We start from the raw sequence: 25,858 nt of genomic DNA on the forward strand, positions 1-25,858 counted from the left end.
CATATGAGGTAAGAATGGGAGACTGAGCCTTCGTAGTGGTGGCAGCTAAGCCATGGACCGTCCTTTCCCTGGCACAACTCTGAACCACACTGCATTTATGTAAGCTTCTAAAAACCTGTTAGCCAGTTAATTGGTCTGATAGGTGCTAGAACTATGATGCTCCAAAACCCATTTCCAGAGTAGTTGCACACTGTACAAAAAAATATCATGATGCGGCATTCATGAACAACTGCAGTAAATGCACATTTCTTAATTACAACGGAGCAAAATAACTTTAACAAACAATAAAAAGTATCACAATTTTATTAATTACACAATAATGTAAACACAAGGTGAATAAAAAGAAGAAATAAGCATCAAAGCTGCAACCTCATTTTAGATCAGCACCTTAATCGAAGATAGAAGTTAATTCTCCCAAGCGCTTCACATAAGGATGGAGCCTGGAAATCCAGCTCCTTCCCAACGGAGGCTCAATCCACAGTGCCCCACCCATAGAATTTAGGGTTGATTCTCAAACATTTATTCCCCGAAGAAGTGACATATAATTTAGTAGTTCTCCAAGCTTCAGTACATGTTCATTTCTCTCAGCCCCCCTCATCAAACACATATAATAGATTTTCCCCCAAAACATACTGGTTCTAAAGCAGTTGTTGGTTTTTCCAAACATTCTCCCCCCAGTCCAGAAATTGATGCTCCCAAATAACCTCTCCGCATCAAAGCCGGAAATGGAAAGTCCCAATCACACCTGATCCAACATAGCAGTGGGTATGCGGGACTCTTCCCGTTGAGCAAGTGTGGATTATTTTAATCTCTTTCCTGTAACAAACATAAGCTCCTTTATTATAGTAGATTGAGTCATCCCCTTACTAAAACAGCATCTTTCTTCTGAATGAATAGCGGCTTACCGCTCACTATTGTGCATGAACAAAAACAGATCATCCCTGCTTCATACTCCCAGAAATCCAATGCAAAGTGTCTTCTCTTTCTTCTGGCTTTTTGCACTGGACATATCGCTAAAAAGGACAGTATGTGTTTATCTCTGGGTAAAAGTGACTTGTTGGAAAAGAAGTTTGTATTCAGGGGCACCGCTAACTACATCCAAAAGGCGGACCACTCTTAGGATTCCTAGCATTAAAGCTAGGAATGAGGTTAAGGTGCTCTGCCCTTCGTCCCTCCTGACATCTATTCATCATATTCTTCCAATTTGCCAACAATTGAGCAAAAAAGATGACCAGATGTCATGAGGGACGAATGCAGCCCAATCACGTAGCCAATCAAAAAGGAGCATAAAATGTCAATTATAATAGTCTTGGAGGTGTATAGTTTAACACCAAAATTTCCAATGAACTGCTATCAGCACACCAGCCCTTGCAGTGAGACACCAGTAAGAGCCAAAGGTTACCTAGGAGGCGTGTGAGGTTTCTGTGCAGTAACAGCGGGGCTCGCTATGCAAAGAACCAGGTACACCTGCCAGCCACTGCTGACTCAAATACGGCAATAAGGTTTGAGGAGCTGTGGCGGAGCAGTCAGTGGAGGTGCCGCAGATCAGGACTGAGATGCAGCAGTCAGTGGCATGCAGGAGCATGGAAGAGAAGTGGTGCTTGCGGCCAGGACTGTGGAGAGCTGGCAGGTATTCACATCTCTTCCTATTTAGACAAAACATGGATATAGCATGGGTCAAGCTGGGGTCAGGGGAGTACTTTGCTTTCTGCAGCACTAGTAGTTCGGGTCATTATGTGTCCGACTGCTCTAGCTCCGAGAATGTCAAAGATCATCCCATTTCTTCGGTGGACAGTGACTGGTCCTGATGTGCCTAGTGTCCAGATCTTGACGAAGCCCAGGTTGAAGTTTTCACCTGGTGTGCAGGACAGCACGCGTTTATGCTCAGGAATGCCTCCGCACATTACCCTACCGGCCACCAAGCAATTACTCAAAAATGCTGTGGAGACTACAGCCACGGCCAAGCACCATTGCCCAAATTACAGCCCAAGAAGCTTGTGTGCCAGATTTTTGTCCAGGGGCTCCGGTGGCCTCACGCCGACGGGAAGCCAGCCCTCTGCTTCCAGCAGCGTTTTTTCATATGGAAGTAAAGGTACATGGACAGCAGGCAGATGGAGGAGAGGAGGTAAAGCACAATGCAGAGACTGAGGTCCAGGCGGGAGAAACCTAGATCGATGACCCGGAACCAGCGCCGCTGGGAGACGGGCCCCTTTGGATAGCCTTCTTCCACTAAAATCCCATTGAGGTGCTTGGAGCCGGCGCCCCTCTTTCTCAGGCGCTCATGCACGGCTGCACTGTCCACATCAGGTAGCAAATCCTCCTCGAGCCTATGAGACTGCAGCCCTCTCTCACTTGCACTGCGCTTCCTCCTGGCGCTCTGCACCGCTTTCTGCTTGTAGTGTTCATCAATAAAGGAATCCAGATCCACAATGGCAGTGTCCTCACTTTTAGATTTTGCGCTCAGCCGAATGATGGTGGGTCTTTTGTTGTGCTTCCGTACTTGGTGCATCTCATTTACCATTCCACGGTTCTCCAACATGTCCTCGTTATTCTCATCCATCTCTTCCACCTCAGTCTTAGCTACATCACGCCTCTCTCTGGTTTCCATTGGAGCAGGGCTGTCCTGCCCCACTTCCGGTTTCTCAAGCGCCTCTCCCTCCGCCAGCCTTTGCCTCTTCAGTAGCTCCTGCTCGTCCTCCAGGTAGTCATTCACAATATTCTCTTTGCCATAATGCGCCTTCAGGTAGTGACGTACTTCGCTCACATCCCAATAGAGCTCTCCATCCTTCTCCCTCTGACAAAGGGGGCAAAGGTCAGGTGTAGGCCACTGCAGCTTGGGGAACCTTGGATCTTCACTCTTTTCCCCTGGGAAAACAAGAAAGTATGCTGCTTTATTCCACGTATTACAGTTCACACACTGTAGATCTACTGGACTCAGTGACATTCAGGATAATACTGTGCTAGGACGTCCCCAGTTCATGGAAACGAAATGCCTTTTCTGTGCCCCTAACTACCACAACAGGTTGCCGCACTTACATTCCTTATTTTGGCTTAATTTCCAACAGGTAATCCTCTCACAAAGTACGTACTATAATATACTTAGCATACCCCTCAACCTTTAGGGTGTCTCCCTCCTTGGAACCCTTTTCACTTGCCAAACCAGCCAAATTCCTACATATATTTCAATAGGATCATCTTCTTGGCAATTGTTCCCCTCTTATGGACTGTCACTAACATATTGAAATGAGCTGGATGAGGTTTTGGTCCTCCTGGAAGAGTGCAGTAAATTGAGGGAGCAATTTATGTCTCAGTCCCCACATGAACTGGTGAACGGCCTATAAGTAAAGCTAACAGAGTGGGACATATTCTTAGACTGTGTTGCTGCCAATCAAATAGCCCACAAAATTCAGAAATGTGAAATGAAAATGTCAAAAGAGGAAGAATCTGCAGAATTCAAGTATCTGCCAGGAACAAAGGGAAGCATTAGAGTCTCACGAGGAAGGCGGGTTTGACAGGAGAGAGAGAGAGAGACAACAACTACATGGTGCTTATGTTGCTCTGCAGAGGCAGCATTTTCTGCCCAAACATTTGGTACACACCTGGGCAAGACAGCATATATTAGAACTCACCTGCCAAACGAGCGTTCACCTTGTTGTGCCGATCCCAAAGCCACTCGATAGCCTCATCCTGAGTGCTCACGTTCCCCATGGACTTGCTGGCCATACCTTCAAAGTGCTTGGCACACTCCTCGCAGCCAAAGAAATTCTTGACGTAACTCCTCATGGCTCCGAGGATGTCCACTGCATCTGGAAAAAGGGAAAGATGGACATCAGGCGACCGAGTCACACTGAACCAAGGCAGGTGCATGAGGTGTCCTCAACCGTGGCATTCATTCCTCCTCATCGCCCCTGCCCCACTGGGAATGTCACCAACTCTCATACACCGTGATATGGCATGCTACAACATGTAACCAAGAAAAAATAATCTGATATCTGGAATCATGACTATCTTCCATCGGGATATCAGTCTGCAATTTTACTCTCTCAAATGCAGTGTCTTTTGTGCAGCTGAGAAAGAATGAGGACTGTTCATGGTCCACCTGGCCTTGATGTTGCATAGGGCCATGCACATTACCATTAACCACAACACCACATTGGATCCTGGTGCCCTACATCAACGTTGTCCTGTTCACTGCAGCCCCATTGCAGTAGACCCTTCAAGCTGGGAAGACATAACAGCAGATTCTGTGTTTTAAAATGATTAGTTGTCCAAAAAAAAAAAAACTTCAGGACCAGCACTGTAAAGAAACGAAATTGTTACATACCTGTCTCTTTTAATCCCTTTTCTCTCTCTGCTTTTATTTCGGGGGCATCTGCAAGTTGTCAACCATTTGGTGCTATGTCCCCCCCCTGCATGACATTATACATATGCTCTGGAAGCCCCTCATGAGGTCGCCATTTTCAGATTCCTTTTTCCTTGGCCAACCACCTGGTAGTTATGGCCAATGTTCCCTCTAATCCTTTTTCCCAACTTGTGGCAGTGATTGTTCTCTGTGCACTGCAGCCAAGGCTATGTGAGTTGAAGACTTGACTACTCTCTAGGCAGGCAAGCTACCAGAATCAGTGTTATCTGCCACACTAAGAATTGATTTGTAAATGAAAACAAAAAGGTGCATTTGACTCCATTTTAGCTACATGAAATTTATCACTGATTGCTGCATAAAAGACGATTCGAATAATTTACCACTCTTCCATCGTAGAATTAGTGAGATAGTCAAATAAAACAACAGCCATTGCCCTCTGTGGTTTAACAACAGCGGATCATCTCCATACATTTGTGCAATGTCCAAGTGTTGTACAGACTTGGTGTGAACTCAAAAAATGTAATCACCATTAAAGTGGATAATGCTGCCATGTTGTTTGGTTTGAATCCTGATCTCAGTGACTATTACTGGTTGTACACGTTAGGAATGTGGGTGACCACAATTTTCAAACTCAGACACTGGAAACCTAGTATAAGATGTAAATTAGAACCCCTCTGACCTGAGACACAATTCAGCAGTGCAACTCAGTAAGCCAGGTGACAGTCCGCAGGAGTTCATAACCAGGAAGTATGAAGTCCAGTATCTGACTATCAGTGTAGAAACATACAAGCAGCATCCTCAGCTTGCGACCTTTTAGTTATTAGCCCCTTGCATTCACTGTCTTGTGGTTTTGTTTTTGCGGCTGAAGTATACACTTGAAAATAATGGCACACCGCTCCAGTGGCATGTATTTTGCAAAGCACAAATGAAGTGCATTTCCAGTGTTGTTGGTACCTGAGCAACAAAAGGAGTTTTCTATGTAACACATCTCTTGATACAAAGCAAAACTACAAATGGAATCGTCTCTCTTCTCCAATAGAAAGGATGATGTGAGGCAAAACATATGTATATCAGTAGAAATTGTGGAGGTTCTCTTCCAAAATAGTTGGTGCTACAATTGAAGTCCATCGGCAGCGCCTATGTGTGGAGAGCTCATTGCTAGTATATTAGGGATTAGGCCTGGGAAAGAGAGGGAATGGCAAAGAGAATAGGAGAATAAGTGGTAAAATGCTGAAGAAGCCCTAGAAAAGAGGGGAGAGAAACTGGAGCATGGGGGCACTAAAAGGAAAAAAAAGCTACTCATGAAAGGGTGAGTAGAAAGAGTACAACAAACTAAGTTCGGGAGACAAACTGAACAGAGGTTACATTAATTTCTTTCTTTAGTGGGAAACTACTGAGGAGGGGTTGTTAAAGGGAGAGAAAAAATGTCGTTGATTGAGGACAAGGTATAAAAAAAAGATGAACGAAAACCAAAAATAGTGATAGGAGATTGTAAAGGATATTAGAGAGAGGGATATATAGGAAAGCACAAACACAAAAATTAGACACACGACAGAAGAAAGAAGTATCTTAGTGCCATAGAAAGGAGAGGAGAGAACAGGCAAACCAGGAGAGCTTTCTATAATATTGAGTGGTTCACAAGTCTGAAAAACTATAAAAAGTCCTTATAGCAAATTGTTATTTGGTGCAGAATGCTTCCTAGAGGCACTACTGAGACAGATGTTGGCAAACAGTACAAGAACAGAATATACATTGGGCAATGAATTATCAAGCATATGCAAGCATCATGGGTACACAAAGCGTGGATGACCAATGTAAGTCACTCAGCCCCTGCATTCCCCTGATGCCTTATTCTACAAATGTATCAGACAGACACATGTAGGTTGATGGAGGGTCTTCCGTCCTTCTTGAACGTGAAGCAGCTTTTTATTGTAACTCAAATCCCATTAGGTGTGACACAGACCCATGTGTCCAACTCTCATAAAACTCGACTAAGCGAACAAACTGGATATTTAGAGATGCTTTCCGCTGACATGGAGAGTGGATGGACTGCAGAAACCAGGGAGAAAGAGAAATAGCGGAGTCCCTTTGTGTGCTTGACTGAGGGGTAACATTCCAAAGGATGTGGAACAGACGAGCATTTCTATCCAATAATGGCATTTAAGCGGACAAAGGTAGCAGCAAAGACATGATGTGACCAAGCAGGAGTACCGAAACCTCAGTGCAGGACTCCCGCTTTCAAGGTCCATAACTTTCTCGCTGCACACAGTTTAATGAGTGGACTGGGCATTCTCTCCCTCCTGGGTAAAATTTAAGCACTGTTGAGTTACAGCCCTATTTTCTTAGCACATACCTACTACCAGTGTTTAGTTTGACTCAAATTGTTCTTACCACTGTAAAAAAATAAATAAAAAAAAAAGTGTGTTGAAAAAGTAATTACCTGATACCTCACAGTTTGTCACATGAGAAGGCCATAATTAACCAGTATATTTTGGCATATAGGGGGTCATTCTAACCCTGGCGGTCCGCAACCGCCAGGGCTAAAATGACGGAAGCACCGCCAACAGGCTGGCGGTGCTTCCCTGCCCATTCTGACCGCAGCGGTAAAGCCACGGTCAGAAAAGGGGATCCAGCGGTTTCCCGACGGATTTCCCCTGTCTGGGCTGAATCTCCATGGAGATTCCGACCCCCTTCCCGCCACCCTGTTTCTGGCGGTTTTTACCGCCAGGAACAGGATGGCGGGAACGGGTGTCGTGGGGCCCCTGCACTGCCCATACCACTGGCATGGGCAGTGCAGGGGCCCCCTAACAGGGCCCCAGCATGATTTTCACTGTCTGCTTAGCAGACAGTGAAAAACGCGACGGGTGCAACTGCACCCGTCGCACCCCTGCAACACCGCCGGCTCCATTTGGAGCCGGCTTCTGGTTTGCAGGGCCTTTTCCGCTGGGCCGGCGGGCGCTCCCTCGGTGGGCGCCCGCCGGCCCACCTGGAAAGCCAGAATGGCCTCCGCGGTCTTTTGACCGCGGTGCGGCCAAGTGGCGGTTCCCACTTGGCGGGCGGCGACTGCCGCCCGCCAATGTAGGAATGACCCCCATAGTCTCCTAGTGCCATGGCTAAAACGTTTGCACTGAACCACATTTAGTAGTGGAGGTTGGGCTTTTGTGTCTGCCCACCTCAGTGAAACGCACATCTTCTTGATGGGTCTTTGTCAATAATTTTTTTATGGTATTAGCTACATAAAACTGAGCCTAAGCACTAATAGGCCCAGATTTACTAATCTTTGACATAAGGCAATACTGATCAAAGTTGCTGTGCTGCCCTGCCCTGTGCCAAAGGGAGAGAACGAAAATATGTGTCGTATCTACTTAGATATGGCATATTTTCTGTCTCCCTCAAGGCTGGTGCACTTTGGCAGCCATGTACATTTGCCCCCTGGGAAAATGTTTTTGTTTACCCATGGTGTAAAATATTAATGTGAGATGGAGGTACACTGCAGACATGTAGGCGTATCTCACCTTTAGCCTGCTGACGCTTTCAAGAGATGTGACCTATTAGATTAAGGGCTTGACTTAAAACATGTGAACTAGAATCTTGAGATTCACCCAGGGTTTCTCCTCACCAGTATTTTGGAGCCTCTGAGTTTTCTGTTACTATATCAAGGCATATCATGCAACAAGCACACACCTTAATCAAGCAAGACCTATTAGCTTTGCAAGTGCTTATTGAAAGTATCATATAAATAACCAAGCATCAATAATAATGGGGTGAATTATTAGAACTGAAAATGTTTGAATTCTGAAACGATGAGCCTAAATGATAACATTACTAAGGTGTGAGGAAGGGGTAGTGGTCTTTTAGGTGCCTGAGTCACTCCCATTCTCCCGTTCACACCACTTTCTTCTGGTAGCTCTCCTTTGTTAGATTCTTATGCCTTTTTTCACCTTACACCGTTCTGATGTTCTCAGTCAGCATATGTTACACCTTATCTTTCTCTTCGTCACTCTTTCAACTCTTCCGAATCAACTCCCATTCACTCTCCTCACCTGTAAACATAGCATTTTCCTTTCCTCTAGCACCGTCAACTTACAGCTGTCTACACCCCATCACTCATGTTTGCATAAAATTGCAATTACAATTGGCAAATTTGTGACCAATGCTTTGTGCACTCTGCAGAGAGACCAAGGCTTAGATATACATGAAATATTAGTACCCATATGACCCAATAATAGGCAATGTGAAAAACTCACAGTACAGTAAGCTTTACCACTAGGATGGCTCCTCCTCAATGGCAGAGGAGCGTCCCCCCACTGCTCAGCGCCAGGACTCAGTTGTGGCTCCACACTATTTGTAGCCTGTCAATTTGTTTTTACACTAATAGTTAATAATATTACACTATTGGCTATGAATGTAAAATTAGCTGGAATATGACTTTCTAAAGCAGTTCAGGTAAGTAAAAAATTTCTTTTAAATGTATATTGTGAACATGCGTTGCAGGTAAGAGTGTATTTATGTGAGAGAAAGTGAGTGTGAAGGTGTGTTATGTGTAAGCATGTGTCTGTGAGTGAAGGTGAAGGTCAAAGGATGTGTGATGTCACTTCCGCTACCTCTGGCATTTTGGTGAATTGACGTCCATAAAAACACTTGTCCTACTTTTTAAATTGAGTGCACCCTGCCTCTTGGCTTTTTAGGGCCTACCTTAGGGCTGACATATATGTATTAAAAAGGAAAGTGCAGGCCTTGTAAAAGGTTTACTATGCTAAGTCAGACTGGCAGTTTTATAACTGCATCACAATCTGTAGTAGCAGGCCTGAGACATGTTTTAAAGTTTCTAATTAAGTTGGTGGCACAAGTACTGCAGGCCATCAACTAGCATTTAAATTACAGGCCCTGCGTAAATATAGTACAATATACTAGGGACTTGTAAGTGAATTAACTGTAAATTAAATATGCAAGTCAGGTGTAAGTTTTAAGGAGGCAGCACAAGCACTTTAGCACTTGTTAGCAATGGTAAAGTGCACAGAGTCCTAATGCCAACAAAAACAAAACAGTAGTTGTTAGACCTGGAATCTTTTGGCCTGTTTCCCCTGTCTTTTTGGCTTCTGGCCTCCTGTTTATATGGTATGCTGGCCTCTTTTTTGCTGGTTTATTGTCTCTGCGCACTTTAACCGCCGCTGATCAGTGTGGAAGTGCAAGTGCTCCCTGTGTAAATTGTATTGGTGATTGGTTTATCCATTATTGGCATATTTGAATTACTGGTAAGTCCCTAGTAAAGTGCACCAGAGGTGCCCAGGGCCTGTAAATCAAATACTACTAGTGGGCCTGCAGAACTGATTGTGCCACCCACATGAGTAGCCCTGTGAACATGTCTCAGACTTGTCACTGCAGTGTCTGTGTGTGCAGACCTGCACTGCCAATTCAACCTGGCAAGTGTGCCCACTTGCCAGGCCCAAACCTTCCCTTTTACTACATGTAATTCACCCATAAAGTTGGCCCTAGGTAGCCCCGTGGGCAGGGTCCAGGTATTTAAAAGGTATGACATGTACTGGTGTGTTTTACATGTCCTGATAGTGAAATACTGCCAAATTCACTATTGCAAGGACAATCTGTTCCATAGATTAACATTGGGACTGCCTTTAAAAGTCTTTTGAGTGCAGTTTCCCATTGGGAGCTGATTGAGATTTGGAGTTTGGGGTCTCTGAACTCACAATTTAAAAATACATATTTTGGTAGAGTTGGTTTTCAGATTGTCCGCTTGAAAATGCCACTTTTAGAAAGTGGGCATTTTCTTGCTTAACCATTCTGTGCCCCTGTCTGCCTGTGGAATCCACGTCTGGGTCAGACTGACAGTTGGGCTGTTTGTGAATTCCCTCTAGATAGTGACACAAAGGGAGCTGAGGTGTGTCCTGCATATCCCGATAAGTTTTCTTGGGCTAGACTGGGGAGGGAGGAGCCAACACCTGAAAGGACTGTGCGTGTCCTCACACAATGCAGTCTACGACCCCGTGGAGTGTCTGGGGCCATGCCTGGGTAAGGAAGGATCTTGTGAACAACAGAGACTGTACTTTGAAGTTTGCCAACTTCAAAGGCAGAAAGGAGTATAAGTAGTGGACCCAAAACCCCAGACTTTTAGAACACTTCTGGATCAAAATGAACCTCTGCTAAGGAAAAGAGAGGAAGAGCTGGAGTACTGCCTGTTGTGTGTGCATTACTCAGGGATATCAAAGACTTCAGGTTCATCTGCCTACAGCACTGGGAACTGTGTGTTTGGTGCTGTAACAGAAGAAAAACCACCACAACACCATCAACGATGCTGCTGCCTACACAGCGACCGGACAATCCCAGAAGGAGCCGTGCCCTGCTTCGCACCACAACCCTGGTCTCACCAGTGCCGCCACCAAGTTGATGCTTTCACTGTGACCTGAGGGCCCCCACTCCCCATTGCCTTGCTTACACCTTGGCATCCCGGGCGATGATGCTCTACACTGACACCAAAGCCCCTGCCTGCACCGTGGCCCAAGGACACCGATCCTGAGGTATATGAAGCACCGTCCCGTCCCACACCCCCGGTCCACTGACGCCAGCACCATCAGCTCCAGCAACAATGACGCCACTGCCTACATCATTACATCACAACACTGCACGTCACACCGCCCACTTCACACCACAGCCCTGGTCTCACCGACGCCGTAGGCCGGCACTGTGACCTGTGGGCACTGCACATCGCATCGTCCCACTTCGCACCACAGCCCCAACACCATCAACACCAGCGCTCCTGACTTTGTCATCAGCCCAGAGTTCGATCTGCAATGCATACAACTTCAAGGGCCTGACAACCCCTGCACAGACCTCTGGAACTGACGGCGCGGACGCCAGCGACACGACACTCCAGATCTCATCGCGAGGATCACAATGCCCTACATTTCCAAGGTACAGTTTGAAGGTCTTCCTGACACTATACCTGGCCCGTGACCCCACAGTCGGCCTGAACGGTTGGAATTGTTGTTCACGATGTCATGACAGCCCCAGACGGAGCTATCAACTTCAAGGAACTGTATTTGTAAGTAATTCTTGCAAAATTCATATCTTTAATACTGTATGTTATATTTTTCTCGTTTTGGTCTTGTTTTACACAGATTAATATTGGCTATTTTCCTAAAACTGGTTTGGTGTCCTTTTGTAGTGTTTTCACTGTATTACTGTGTGTTATGTGCAAATGCTTTACACACTGCTTCTGAGATAAGCCTTACTGCTTATGCCAAGGGGGTGAGCAGAGGTTATCTGAGCTGGGTATTTTTCTTACCCTGACTAGAGTGAGGGTCACTACTTGGACAGGGTGTAAACTGACTGCCAACTAGAGACCCCATTTCTAACATTAGTGATGAAGGCAAAATGGTTTGGGGGAAGACGAAACCAAGGATTTTAAGTCTACCACTGAGCTCAATTGTTTTCAGTGGGATGAAGGGTAGAATGTAGTATGATTCATATAACATTATGGTAGGTAAGGTGAATCTGTACCATATGCCATGATGCTATTTATTAATCTAAGTCTTCTGATAAATTCATGAGAAAAAAACTTTTTTTCAAGCAATGTGACTGATTATTATTTTTGCAACAGCTGAAGCAATAGAGAGTGGTCTCTTAGTGATTATTTTTCAGGTGATTTGTGTGTAAATATGCATCACTGTTCTTAATGACACAGAAGACACTTATTTCATGACACAGAAGACTCTTATAACTGAAGATTTATTTTGAGTTTTCTTTGTTTAATTGGGTAAAGTTTCAAACCAGGATAAATATAAACACTTTCTTTGATTTGACGCCAATCTATCAGGAAAGGTTTGTGACCCAGCAAGTGTTTTAATGGCCCTACAGGATCTAGGCTGGGCAACCTTCGCTTAGCTTAGTTCACCGGTTGGAGCCTTTTACAACATACACGTTTTTATTCACGGTTTATTCATATTTTTGAGCAAGCCTGCTTTTAGCAATTGTTTTACATATTTTATCAGCTGCCTCTTCTAGGAAGAAAGAGTTCACCCTGCACATTGTATCAGCCATTGTTTAACATGTAATCTGTACCTTGACCAAGGCTGCTTTGTTCGGTACATGATATGCCAACTTGTATTGCCAGCCAGAAGCCAATTTCTATCCCTGAGACACATTATTATTATTATGTCAGGCCTATTCTCAGAACACTGTATGGGCTATTATATAAACAACACATCAGCCAAAGGAGGGTAGAGGGTATTTTGCTCAGGACCACCTGGGATGCGAACCACACTGCAGAAAGCTTTGCTGATCCCGGCTCGGACTCTTCAGCTTCCTGAGAGGATTGCCACCCTGACAACAGAAAAACCCTTGCTATCCTATCCAGGAATGGGCTCTGGGCTGCCCCCTTAGTTTAGGCCAGGAAAAGGGTTACGACCACTATGCTCTCTGATCTAGACATAGGTTTTGCTGGAATCTCCAGATCCCCTAGGCTTTCTAGTGTCACAACATGGTGGGGGTGTTAATCCTCTTTACTTTGGTTGTAATGATGATTACCGTGCTGTGTTTCATATGCCTTATTATCGCAGCACATGCTTTTTACACTAGGATGCAATTGCCTCAATAATGCATTCAAATTCAGTTTGTATCTCGTGTCCTGCCTCAGATTGTCTGGTTTAGATTGCCACAAATCACCTCTCCCCTGATAGGGTTGGATGAGGCACTGCGAGTGCCCTAAACATGCAGTCTTATTACCAAAATAGGAACTGCACAACACAAGAGAATTGTCAGTATTGTGTCTACTTCACAGCTGGTCGCACCAATGGAGGTTCTGGGGGAGACTGCCTGTAATAATGGAATACTGCAGAAGAGGCTTGTTATATTTGACATGCTAGATATAATTACTAGAGTGTATGGACTAGTAGGTTAATTTATTAAGAAGCAGTAAGCTGGATTCAGATGATCAAGAAGACATTTTGGATAATGGTTAGTGTACTGAATTTATACCAGACTTCCTTTTCTTTATGCCTTAAGGTAGTTGAGTGGGGTCATACCAAATGATTCATTTCAAGTGAGATAAAGGGGTCAGAGTAATTCTTGTGACAGATAAAATAAGGTCAGACTCCATGCCAGGGCCATGTGAGGTGTACAGTGAGACCGCGAGATAGCTGAATGTCTGGCTACTAATATAAAGGTTTCCAGCATGCTAGACTGCTCATTGCAGTGCTATTTCCAGCAGTAGTCCGTTTATTTTATTTGAATGCTCTTACCTCTCATGTTCTGTGACCAGCAAGACCATTTTTCCAAGTTGTCCCTCTACAGGGCAGATTTCAGAGTCACTTTGCATTACTACACTAAGGAGGATGGAGATAGGAGGTCCCTGAACAACTGATGATACCAATACCCTAAGGACATAGGAGCCCCTCGAACAACTGATGATACCAATACCCTAAGGACATAGGAGGCCCTCAAACAACTGATGATACCAATACCCTGAGGACATAGGAGGGCCCTGAACAACTGATGATACCAATACCCTGAGGACATAGGAGGCCCCTGAACAACTGATGATACCAATACCCTGAGGACATAGGAGGCCCCTGAACAACTGATGATACCAATACCCTGAGGACATAGGAGGCCCCTGAACAACTGATGATACCAATACCCTAAGGAGGTGTTCGGTACTGAACTTCACATCATTGCCTTAGTGTGGCAGCCATGAGCATTGTGCATTTGCGCCCAGGGCTGTACTGGGGAACCAGAAGCATACCTGGTAACAATGCTCAAACCAGCCTTGCTCCATTCCTCTCCTCGTGCTCTCTCTTTTCTTCCCAACATTCTCTTTCTTCTTCTCTCTCTTCTCTCTGCTCATGTTCTCTCTACCTACACCCTTCCATTCCTCCTTTCTCTCTCGCTTGTAGCCTCACTGTGCTTGCTGCAATTAACCTTGGCGCACTGGGGAATGCGACAGAGGAACCAGGGTCCCCCCCCATTGCTCCAAAAACCAGCCTCCAGGGGCTTCAGGCCAAAGGGGAAATGCCCGGTGGAATTAAAAGCCCTGTCACAACCGGTTTGGGCCTTGTGTGGATTTTAGTCATTTTAGCAGCAGAAGTGAGGTTGTTCTACCACTGGGGGGTTTAATCTCAGGCGGATGGGCTATGAAGCACTAGCAAGTTGTGCAGTAGGTAGTGGAGATAGACTCTGCTGATGATTTATACTAAAAATGTTTGGACTAAAGAGTAGCAGGACTGCGTCGCAGAATCTGTGAGGAAATTTGTATAGATGATGAGTAGGATCTGGGGTCTGGGGGTTGCGATTAGAACATACGTAGAATGAGAAGAGGGAGCAGTGGTACTCTGGTGCAATGCTTGCTGGGTTAAAATTTAGGGTGAGTGTGTCTGGGAAGTCCCTGGCCTGGGGCACAGTATCTCACGGGTTTATAATGTGAGAAAAGGGACTGTCTGTTGCTTTGGATGTTAGGTGAGTGGCTGGCCTGACCACTGGGCCAGCTTCCTCTAGGATGCGGAGCTCGATAGTGGTAATTGAGATTTTAACGTCTGGATACACCCTGCTTTAGATGTCTGTTGCCGAACAGTAAGGCCACTGATCATCCATACAGGGTACTGGCACATCACAGGTGGTTACAAGTGCCACTGAATTCACTGTGATACACTTTTCTTCCTTTTCAAGGGTCAGCCTGTGAGTACAAAGCGACTATCCAGGAAGCCTGGGATACCTGGATATCGTATGGATATCGAACAGTGTCTGAATTTCAAACACTATCTGGCTATCGAACAGTGTATCTGGATATGATAAGGATGGATTCATACCTTCATCTTGAACTGGCCTGCCATCCGAACGCACAGACTGCGCCGTAAGCACGTGGAACAAGGTCCAGAGGGAGCAGGGGAAGCCCCTGAACTGCGGCTCACTGCCTTGACACCAGACCCACGTCGTATTAGCCATAAGTACAGCCTCCAGACCCTGAAAACAAAATAAAGTAGCAATCATGGGGATCAACAAAGCGGATGGAGGCAGACAAATAAAAAAACTAAGTTCAAGAAACCTGCACTGAGGTTGGAAGAAGGAAAATAAAATCAGAGGTCTTTATTTTCTCCAAAATCGACTCCAGTTATTCCCCAGAAGACGTGCCTTTCTACATTCTACATGCCACCTCTTCAAATGTCCACTCTCTCATTCATTCATCCTTCACGCACATCCGTGTCAGCTTATCTCCTGCACTTCGTCGTAGTCCGTTCTTACTTGTTATTGCACTTCGGTCTCCTCACTGGGCACACAGATCCAAAACAAGCTCAACAGAGGCTTTATGGGTTGTAGTCTACTTCCTCCCAAACCTCCATTATTTTCTTTTTGGGACTAGATATGGAGTTAAAATGTGTGCACTGGTTCTTCACAAGGGAGCACAAGGTTAATTATTGCTTTCTTATATTATTAACCAAGTTTGGGGAAGATCTAAATTCCAATACACTCCAGCAAGTGCATTCACTTGGGGGGCACTATCCAGCTTGTAGAGATGAAACATTAGGTCTGTATGTCGAATCCTTGGGGAAAAATAGCTAACAATATAACAAAATTCAAAGAAGGGCAAGACGAAAAAGAAAAGTAGGACAACAGGAACACAAAGTAGGCCAATTAAAAAAGCTCAACATGGCAAGTCAAACGGGTGAAGAAATTGGAGAAGCAGTAAACAGTTTGAAAAGAGGTAGGGAAAAAGCAGACCCAAAAAAGGCAAGGAAACCAAACAAGATTAAAAATATAGGGAACAAGAGGAAAGTGAATACCAGGCCAAAAAGAAGAAGGGCAAGAGATAATGAAAAACAGAACAAGTAGAAAAGTCACAAGGAGAAAACAGACGAGAAAAGGAAATGCAACAAAGTGCACAAAAAAGTACAAAAGGAAAAGCTTTACAAGAAAAGCAAAGAAAGACGAGCAATCAAACAGAAAAATGAGGGACTGAACAACAGCAAATTCGGAGAAGAAAAAGAGAACACAGAGTGCCAAGAAAAACAAGCATTGGCAAAGTCAACAGGTTTTGTCTAAGCGAAAGTTATTGGCATTGTAGAAATGGAGTGACGTGGAGTGCAATTGTAAGGCATGGGGTTGAGTGACAGAGTGGAGTAGAGAGACGTTGTGTGGCATGGAGTGGCACTGTTTGGAGTGTCATTGGTAGCGTGAAGTGGAGTACATGTCCCACAGACCGAAAAGGAGGTGGCGCCTGGTACACGCTAGCCAATTATGAGGCAGCAAATAAGAGTGACAATGATGAAAACAAATGGCAAGTGCTGGGGTGGCCCAAGCGCTTCATAGTAAACAATAATCCTCGCAGCTATAGCGCATGTGCTCCTGGCAGGCGAGACCTAAATAGGAGTACAGAAAAAACAGGAAAATAAAAGGAGACAAGGAAAACGCAAAAAAGAAAAAGAAAGTGACAACAACGTAAGAGAGAAAACACATGCCTAACAAAAAGAGGGCAAGGGGATACTGAAGGCGAGAGGAAAAGTAGAGAATGTGAGAAGGAAAATCGTAAAAGGAAAGGGATGTCTGGGAGAAAGAGAATGACAAGAAGAAATGCAAATAAGGAAAGTGGTACACTTACTAAAAATTAACTGAGCAAAGCAGAGCAAGATAAGTAAAAGTGATTTAGGAATGAAAAAAAGCCAGGCAGGTCAATCGAAGAAAGAGGAGGAAACACACGGGAGCATTAGAGGTAAAGGAAACAAAAATGATTATGGAAAAATATTTACGAGATACACATATGGTATGCAATGATGCTGGAAAAACTAGATACTGAAAGGGAAGAAGAACTTACACTTCCTCTATTATTGAGGACATTTTCAAAGTCACTGTAGGAAATTTGGTTCTCAGTCACATTCTGAAGCCATGAGTCCATAGCCAGAAGAAGATTCTTAACAAAAGGTCGTGCAGGGAAAAACTACAATAGAAAAAAAAACACATCAGCAGCGATAGGCAACAAAACCTTACAGCACTAAAGTTAGAACACTGAGGAACTAATTTGTTGGAAGATTGGCACACAACACCAATGTAAAAACACAGCACAGTCAACTGACAGAAACACACATTAAGACCTCACTCTCGCCCACAAAAATGATATCGTCCATCCAGTCTACAGAAGATTTATTTCAAGAGGATTGCTCATAAACATTCTGTTTTTCATATCACTTTGCTTGCCAAAAAAAGGACATTCTTTATACACCAGAAAGCCTCATGCCTGCCAAGGATGAAATAATTTGGGGTCATTTGTTGGTGTAACTAATGCATCTCTTCCTTATACAAGCTACCAACTGAAGGACCATGAACACCACAGAAAAGTAATGCATGGGAACTAGGAACTTCAGAAATACCTCAAGACAGGGGGTCTTCTAGAACTAGAATTTACACAGAAACCTGCAAGAAAGATCATGCACATTCTAAACGTTTATAGAGATATTGTGGGATCTACCTGAAATGACACAAGATTTGTGCACAAGTCAAATCATAAAAGGGAACATAGTAGGGCCACCTGCAAAGAAGAGATGCGACTGAGAAAGCAGAGAGGATGTAGATTGGTCGAATGGAGACATGGATTAAAAGGACAAGAGGCTCTGGAACCAGAATACCACAGTTTTGGAAAAGGGTGGTAGATCAGGCAAATGCAGGGCTACTGCAGTGCTATTAGGAAACAAATACACCATTCCTGGAAACTGAGGAATTTAGTCAGGAACACTCATCACCAAAGTCCAGAAAAGGGTAGTCCTTAAAATTCCTCAATACTGTAGAGAGAGTAGAGAGATACATTAAGAACTTATAAGTGAAAAAAGACATTAAAAGTGAGAAATATTGATGAACCGAGCTCCCTGATGTACAATTAGATTATTGAGGAAAACGACTGTTCTGGTTGGTAAATGAACTACAAGATAGTGATATATATGGCTTCCTAGAACAAATCATGTACATCTCACGTACTCAAAGAAACACTATGAGGCAGTCAGAACCCCCATGTTTGATAGTGCAAAATAACTGGAATTGAAAGGATAGTGTGCTAAAAGGCCTACTGGACTTGATATTCCATATTATTTTCTCCACAGAAATAAAGGACTCTGTTATAGAACATCTTCTACGAAGAAAATGGGAAAGATGAGGTAAACTAATTTTTGCATTACTGAGCTCAGTTTGTAATTTAATGCCCCTGAATGGTCTTCAGTGATTTTAACCAAAAATACGCTTTTCTAAAAATAGGGAGAAGTAACCCTGATTGAATAGAGGAGGCCTCACCCATAGGCGCTGAATGTACAAGTTCAGTGGTAAAATCAAAAAAAGAAGACAACGTTAAAGAAGGTAAATAACTTTTCACAGTTCTCTCGGCCAAGCAAGAAAATAACCAGGATTATGGCCTCAGTAAGCTTTTCATTACACTTTTCCCCCCCCAAAAGTCCTGATGCAAACAAAGCTATTGTTTAACCTAATTTAAATCTTGCGCATTAGTATCATTCAACATTCCACAGTGAGGCGCTAAAAAAAAAAAAAAAAAAAAAAATGCTTCTGTTGCCCCAAAGATATACAAAACGTCATACAATTCTCTACTCACTGTGTACAATTCTCAATGTGATCATCACTATTTGTACCTCACCTAACCCTTAAGGTGAAACCTCTAGCGTATCCTTTTCTCCATCTCACCAACTCCTTAATTTGTGTATAAATAAAAAAAAAACATATAGTGAAAATGAACCTTTTAAAAACTCACTCTAAAGGCAATTGCTCCTAAATCCAGGTAGTGGCACCAATTCAACTGTGATAAATTGCAACAGCATAAGAATACTAGTTTTAAATGTTTTTGTTCACTTTCCGTCAAAAGCCAACCATGCTGACCAAGGGACACACTTTCTTTTTTTTTAATACTTAATGCAAGAAAGAAGGAATCGACCAAATCAAAGAGGAAATAAAAAATGCATACCTCTAACCACTACAGATCCCCATACCAGCCAACCATCTTAGTTCCCAAACTCAACTGCGACTTGCCAAGTAATACTGCAAAGAAGATGTCCTTGCTGCACTGTCTTTGAAGCAAAATTGTAAAAAATAAAATAAAAAAAAATCACAAACCATACCACTCCAGAACTAACTGCTTTCAACAAATTATCTGACCAACGCAAAACTCTTAGGCAACCTGCAAACTTGAAAATGTGGCAGTTTGTTACGGGCGAGACAGTCACTTGAGTGTTATAATCAGTGATAACAGTGTGAGTCGTGGAGAACATCTTGATATGGTGGTGAAGTTGGTAGCTAGTCCGGGCTGCTCTCTGTCCCTGCAGCCCCCTACCTTTCCCGGGTTCCAAGGGCCACTGATCTTCTCCTGTGCCTTAATGCCTCTGTGCTCAGGGTATCTGTCAACTGGTTGTATGTTGGAGCAAAGCTATAGGGTCAGATTGAGAACTTTCTCCATGAGGGGACAGCAAATTTTCAGGCTGTATTCCAAGGATTTGGTCCGCTGCTTCCAAACTTGCAATTAGGTGGGTTCCCTCATTTAGTTCAAAAGGAATACAAAATGGAAAGAGATCTGCATTGAATATTATTTTACTTCAAATAATCTGTTATTGAAGCAGCATGACCAGGGCAATATCTTGAAACATCAGCTATAGTCCCTGTGTTTAAGCAGGTCTTTGCTGTCTAGCCTCTTTCAAAACCGTCTCCTTGCACTGATATTCATAGAATTTAGCCAGGATAGCACGAGGTCTGTTCATGCCTTCAGTGCGTCTTGGCCTGACGCAATGTACTCTGTCCAACTGTACTTAAGATGGGTCCATAATGGCAATGGTGGTGAAAATGGTTTAATACAGGTCTCAATGTCCTTGTCCTCTGGTCCCTCTCTTAGGCCCCTGATACATACATTATCTCTCTTTAACGGATTTTCCAAATCTTCAATTTTCCTTTCCATAGTGTTTGTTCATGTAAGGACATGCATTTGTCGAACAGAGGAGAGCTTTGGGCCTCCAAGGTCACTAGTTGGGTTTCCGTCCCACCACCGTAGCACCCACTGAGCCCGCTTCAGTTTTGAACATAACATGAGTTCTCTATCAATGCCTGCCTTCAGTTCATCTTGAAGTTCCTCCTTGAGTGTTTGCAAGCTTGCCAGGAGGTCTAAGCGCCATCCCTGTGAACATCTCTATTCCTCTCTCTCCTGGGCAGTTTGGGGAAGCATTTCCACTAGTGGATGGGGCTATTTCAAGAAACCCTGTGACCTTCTTCCGACCTAATCACTTCAGCGCCATGTGCAGTGTATGGATGGTACTGAGGGCCAGGAGGTCTCTGCTGCTATCAACTCAGCCTGTGTTCACCCTGCTAGCAATGTCTCAATATCTCTACGCAGGCACCTTATAGCACTTGATAAGAGATCATGTGGGTGGGAGGGGTCTCGAAGTAATCGACAGGAGCGATCTTCTGAGCATAGCCTCTTCAGACAGCTTAAAAAAAGTTGTTCTACTTTCACTTTCCTACCGTCATTCCCTAGGGCCATCACATCTCCCACCGCTCTCTGTTTCTCAGTTTTGAAATCTCGCCCCCGGTGGGTTTTAGTGTGGTTTAACCCCCACTGACGGATCAGTGGCTGCCCTTGTCAGTATTTGGGCCCAGAGAAAAAGTCAGACAGACATAGCAATTGAAGCTGCGAACATCATACATTTGGTTTTCTGAGCCCTACCTTCTCCACTCCGTCTCCAAACATTTCTCCTCAGTTATGAAGCAATCTCCAAACTCCTCTATTTGGTATAACCTGAAGCCTCCTAGGTGAACCTCAAGTATTTTATCCATGTCTTATGGCTTACTAAAGCAGACGCCTATTCTTTATCTTGCTGGCTCCCTGATCCTTATTCACCGTTATGGCACTGACTTGTGAGCCACAAGCCCCCTCTCCTGCTCAAACACCAGGCTCTTATGAGGTACCTTCCCGGATCAGCACCTTTGGTCTCCCTGAGGGTCCGGTGACGCTGTGGTGGGATCCTGGGGCCCCTAGGTCACCCTCATTGGTTCTGTTGGGCAGATGGATCACTGCAGTGCTGCAGGTTTGCCTGTCTCCTTATGGGCGGAACTATATTGGAAGCTACATGTTTTCACTCCAAGCCATCGGTGCTGCTGCTATCTCATTCCTGACTGTTTAAAGAGCGCCACTGCGTCCACAGATATGACAGCCAGCTACCCCTATGCCCAAGGCTCACCTCAGCTGCCAAAGGAGCCCTTCAAATTCAGGTTCAGGCGCGTAGCTCCATCAAGGTGCAGCGATCTTACTTGTTTTGCATTTTGACTTTATTACTGTTTTAGTACTGCATAACTACTTTACACATTGTCTTGTCTTAAGACAGTCTGCACCATAGCTACCTGGAGGTTGAGCACAGATACATTTATTGACTTTGAGGGTTCACCCTGACAAAGGGCTGTGATTATTTTTTGGGGCAGGCAGTTACCAACCCCAAATAATAATCCAATTTCTTCAAACTCCTAGTCTTGGAAAAGCTTGATATACCTCCAGAGCAACAAACACCCCAAACAGCAGTTTCAAATGTTCAATTTCTGTACCATACTTACTATAGATACCATATTGCCTCCAAATACCCGATCCATAGTCAATCTCGTTCAATGAGCTGTGTGGCGTTAGAATGCTCAAACCCATCTAAGCCATTGCCACGGGTTAGAGATTTACCACGACCTAACCTTTAAGTTGTCTTTCTAGTTTTTGTTTTTTAGCTTTCATTTTCCTCTATTTTATTTATTTGCTGACTTACCATGTGTATGAACCCATCCCTTTAAAATCTACTCACTAGCCTCTACCAAATTTTTAATATGAATTCGTTAATTCTCCAGTGATATACTATCTTTGATATCATTCAACCGCCCTAAAGAATATGTAATTGGGACCCTGGTTTTAAATACGTTTTATTTGCTTAGCTTAAGTGTTTCTATGTAATTTTCTGTCTAAAATCAAGGAAATCTTTGAAATGAAGGTAGTGCGCTGTGAGATAGGTGAGACCAGCTGCAAGAGTCAAACACCACTTTGAATTACATGTTAAGAAGTTTACTTTTATGTTGGTATGTGTGTGATGTAGAGTTCAGAGCCAAGACAGTAGGAGCAGGGTGCTCTGACACCATCATCTGGAAATCGGTTTAATTTAAGCACAAATGAATATCCTTCATTCAATTATACATGTGACACAGGCAGTTTGTGATTTCATTTCAATTTTCTATGAGGTTCTTCAGCTGGACTTGGATCTATGTGTTATCTGCATAAATGTTAAACTGTAGCTGGTGGTGCAAGATTATGTCTGCCAAGAGCAGCACAGAGATACTGCCTAGACATCACATTTACTGGCCAGCTCGCTTATACCATCATTTTATAATGAGCAGCTCTCTTAGGCTGTATATATTTAGTGCAGCCCTTAAACGCCAGCATGTTCCAGTCTTCATTCTGCCTACACAATTCTCTATCAGTGTACCATCCTTTTCCATTGCGTGCAGCATCTTAGACCATTCCTTTGCTTTGTGCACCCTTGCATCCAATGCTACCCCATTATTTAGGGCTCTTACACCTTCTACTGTGCACTGCTCTTATTCCAGTGAATTAATGTGTTGAGTGCTCATACACCATTTTCCTCTAGTTTGCAGACCGCTCATTATTCTCCTTCAGTATGCAGCAGACCTCCTGCAACATTCTCTTCCACTAGGCAGCCCTCTTACACCATTTTAGGTCTCACCTGCTAGTGCATGCACGGTCTTTTGCAAATCTTATTCTTAGCTTATTGTGGGCTTAGAGTCCGACCATTGCTTAATATTGGTTGGCTTCATAGTCCATCTCATTTGCTTGTCTCTTATTTGTTAGCTTATGTGTACTTTCCTTCTCCTTGTGTTTGTCCCTCCCCATGAATATGGATGCATTACTTGCGTCCACCAACTGCTTATTTTACAGATGCTACTTTTTTCTTTTTAAGCACTGTATGAGAGTGCATGTGTTTTTGATCTGTCTCCCAAGGGTTCTTTTCTCTACCCCCCCACCACCGTTCTCAGTGTTGCACTCTCTCTTGCCCGTGTGCTTCTCCGGTGCCCACTCCCAGTGCTCTCTCACTCATTTAGTTTTCCCCTCTGCGCTCCACTTTCCCTCTCTGTGCATTAGGTTGTTTCCCTCCCCACATCCTCTGTGTTCCTTACCCCACCTGCACCCACAGTGTTCTTCTGTCCTGCCTCCCTGTGCTGCTTCCCCCAGGTTTTTTGCTTCCTCCTCCTCCAATCTCTGTGATTCTGTCCCCTACCCTCTGCATTGCTTAAACACCTGCGTTCCCAGCGTTCCATGTTGTTGTCTCTTGCCTATGTTTTTTCCCTTTGTACTTGACTCCGAAAGAAGCTAAGGATATTTTGATCATCTGCATCAGGAACAATTAAGGCCTGCTCGTGCCCAAGTTATCCTTTGCTAAGGACAGAGGACTCCGGAGCACCTCAAGACTATGTTGTTCTTAATTTATACCTACTTTGGTTATCTTTTTTGTTGTTGTTGTTATGTGATGTTGAGATGGTAAGAGAGGGATATGGGAAGAGGCTCTATCTAGTACTACCACACACAGGACTTTCATTTTATTAGTTTCCTACGATATTGGAGGATGTGCCACGATCTCTAATAAGGGTAGTTTAATGGAAAGTAGATCTATGCTCCCATCCTGCCAAGTTTTTCCTGATTTATACTTTGGCAGTGGGTCCGTACTTTCCAGGGGGACTGAGTATTTTACTGTGTCACCATGGCAGAGGTCTTGACTGCCAAATTTATGAATGTACATTGAGCCGGTGGATGAATGCACTGACAAGAACAACCGTCAAGGCATTTCCTCCAAGTGTTTTGTAATTTTGCCATATTGTCCTGTCAAACGTGATGGAGCAATTCAGCAAATTTACAATTTATTTTCATTTTAAAAACCAAAATCTCTGAGCAGGATTTTTTTTTTTAAATAAAAAAAGCATGCCCCCCACCACCCACCATGGGAGCTAACTCCCTTACTGTGGAAGCTACATCCGATGGCGATAGGGGCATTTTGTAATTTTTACTGCCCTTACCTCCAGGGTTTTACTGGTGGTGAGGGGCAGTAAAAAACGAACTGTATGTTCGCCCATCTAAATTAGGTGGGTGGACATACAGGTCTACCATCGACGGCCCTTTTTCCGTTTGGCCATTGGAGAGGCCTAACCACGACAGAGACTCAGTAGTTTCTGCTGTGGTTACACCAAAGGTCCACCCAGTTTTACATCTGGCGGGCGGAGCAGTATGTTAGCAAGAAGGGTACTCCGTTGAATTGCGACAAAGTACTTCCTCCGACAACATACTAATCAGGATGTAAATTCTTCTCTTTAAATGTAGAGGATCTTAATCTTAAAGTTCATTGTTCACCAATAAAAACACACTTAAAACGCTCTGAAGGAATAAAATTTAAACATAAACATTATCCCCTGGCCTTTTATTTATCAACTCAATCCAAACGTAATGAAGTAGACCTCTTTTTCCATAGATGCTTATCTTTTGTTTTCATAGTCTTTATGCCCCTAATGCAGGGGCTTTATTTACAAAATTCATGATACACTGGCAGGCTTCGCAGAGGGAGAGATCATTCTACTGGGCAACTTTAACAGCGTGGGATACTAAATTAGGTAGATCTGGGGATATAACCACAAAAAGACTTAAAAATAAATTCAAGGAACTAGGCTTCCAAAATATCCAGAGAAACCAATATGAAGGGATGGACTACACGTTCTTCTCCCATCTACACAGAACATTTTCAAGAATTGACTATATATTCCTGTCCAATCCCTTGTTAGAACTAGTCTCATGCTCGTGACATTGGAGTGGTAGGTCTATTAGATCATGGCTTGTTATCTATTTAAAACCTTGACCAGGAGGGAGTGGCCCGTGGATGGAAGGAGATGGATATTTCAACCTTCCCTACTGTGGGACCCGGTTCTTTGAGATGAAATCAAATTCCACATCACTACCTACTTCCAAGATAATGATACGCAGGAAACTCCATTAGAGGTCCTTTGGGAGGCCTTCAAGTCAGTGCTTAGGAGCATCTGAATTGGTAAAGTGGCTTACCCTAAAAAAACTGCAGAAACAATAAAGGGAGTAGCTAAAACTAGAGCTGAGAGAGGACGAGAACTATAGAGCATTCCCCACAAAACCTAATCTTAGGAAATTGATGGTCATCAAGGGGCAAGTGAGGACTCTAGATACAAATAAAACCCAACTCTCCTTACTGAAATGAAAACATTCCTATTTTACACAGGGGAACTGTATAGCCCAACTACTGCGGGAGAAACAGGAAAGGTCCTACGTAAAGGAAGTCACCCTTGATGACAGTAAAAAAAAGTCTTTAGAGAGAAAGAAAATTTGGATGCATTCCATATCTTTTATTCATGCTAAGGGGACTTCACATACTGCGCAAGATTACTATTCAAAATCCTGTAAAA

At 43.8% G+C, this 25,858-nt stretch overlaps 1 protein-coding gene across 1 annotated transcript in view; it reads right to left on the reverse strand.

Annotated features, from left to right (window-relative positions):
* Positions 1-287: 287 nt before the first annotated feature.
* The window catches only part of QSOX1 (quiescin sulfhydryl oxidase 1), a 353,508-nt gene continuing 327,937 nt past the window's right edge, over positions 288-25,858 (reverse strand). The window contains exons 9-12 of the mRNA XM_069232081.1: positions 17,181-17,303; positions 15,181-15,334; positions 3,630-3,806; positions 288-2,865 (exon numbers count right to left, since the gene is read on the reverse strand). Coding sequence (XP_069088182.1) covers positions 2,033-2,865; positions 3,630-3,806; positions 15,181-15,334; positions 17,181-17,303 — 1,287 coding nt within the window. The 3' untranslated portion in view covers positions 288-2,032. The remainder of the gene's footprint in view (positions 2,866-3,629; positions 3,807-15,180; positions 15,335-17,180; positions 17,304-25,858) is intronic.

Source organism: Pleurodeles waltl, chromosome 4_2 (genome assembly GCF_031143425.1).
Source record: "Pleurodeles waltl isolate 20211129_DDA chromosome 4_2, aPleWal1.hap1.20221129, whole genome shotgun sequence".
In the NCBI taxonomy this organism is placed as follows: Eukaryota; Metazoa; Chordata; class Amphibia; order Caudata; family Salamandridae; genus Pleurodeles; species Pleurodeles waltl.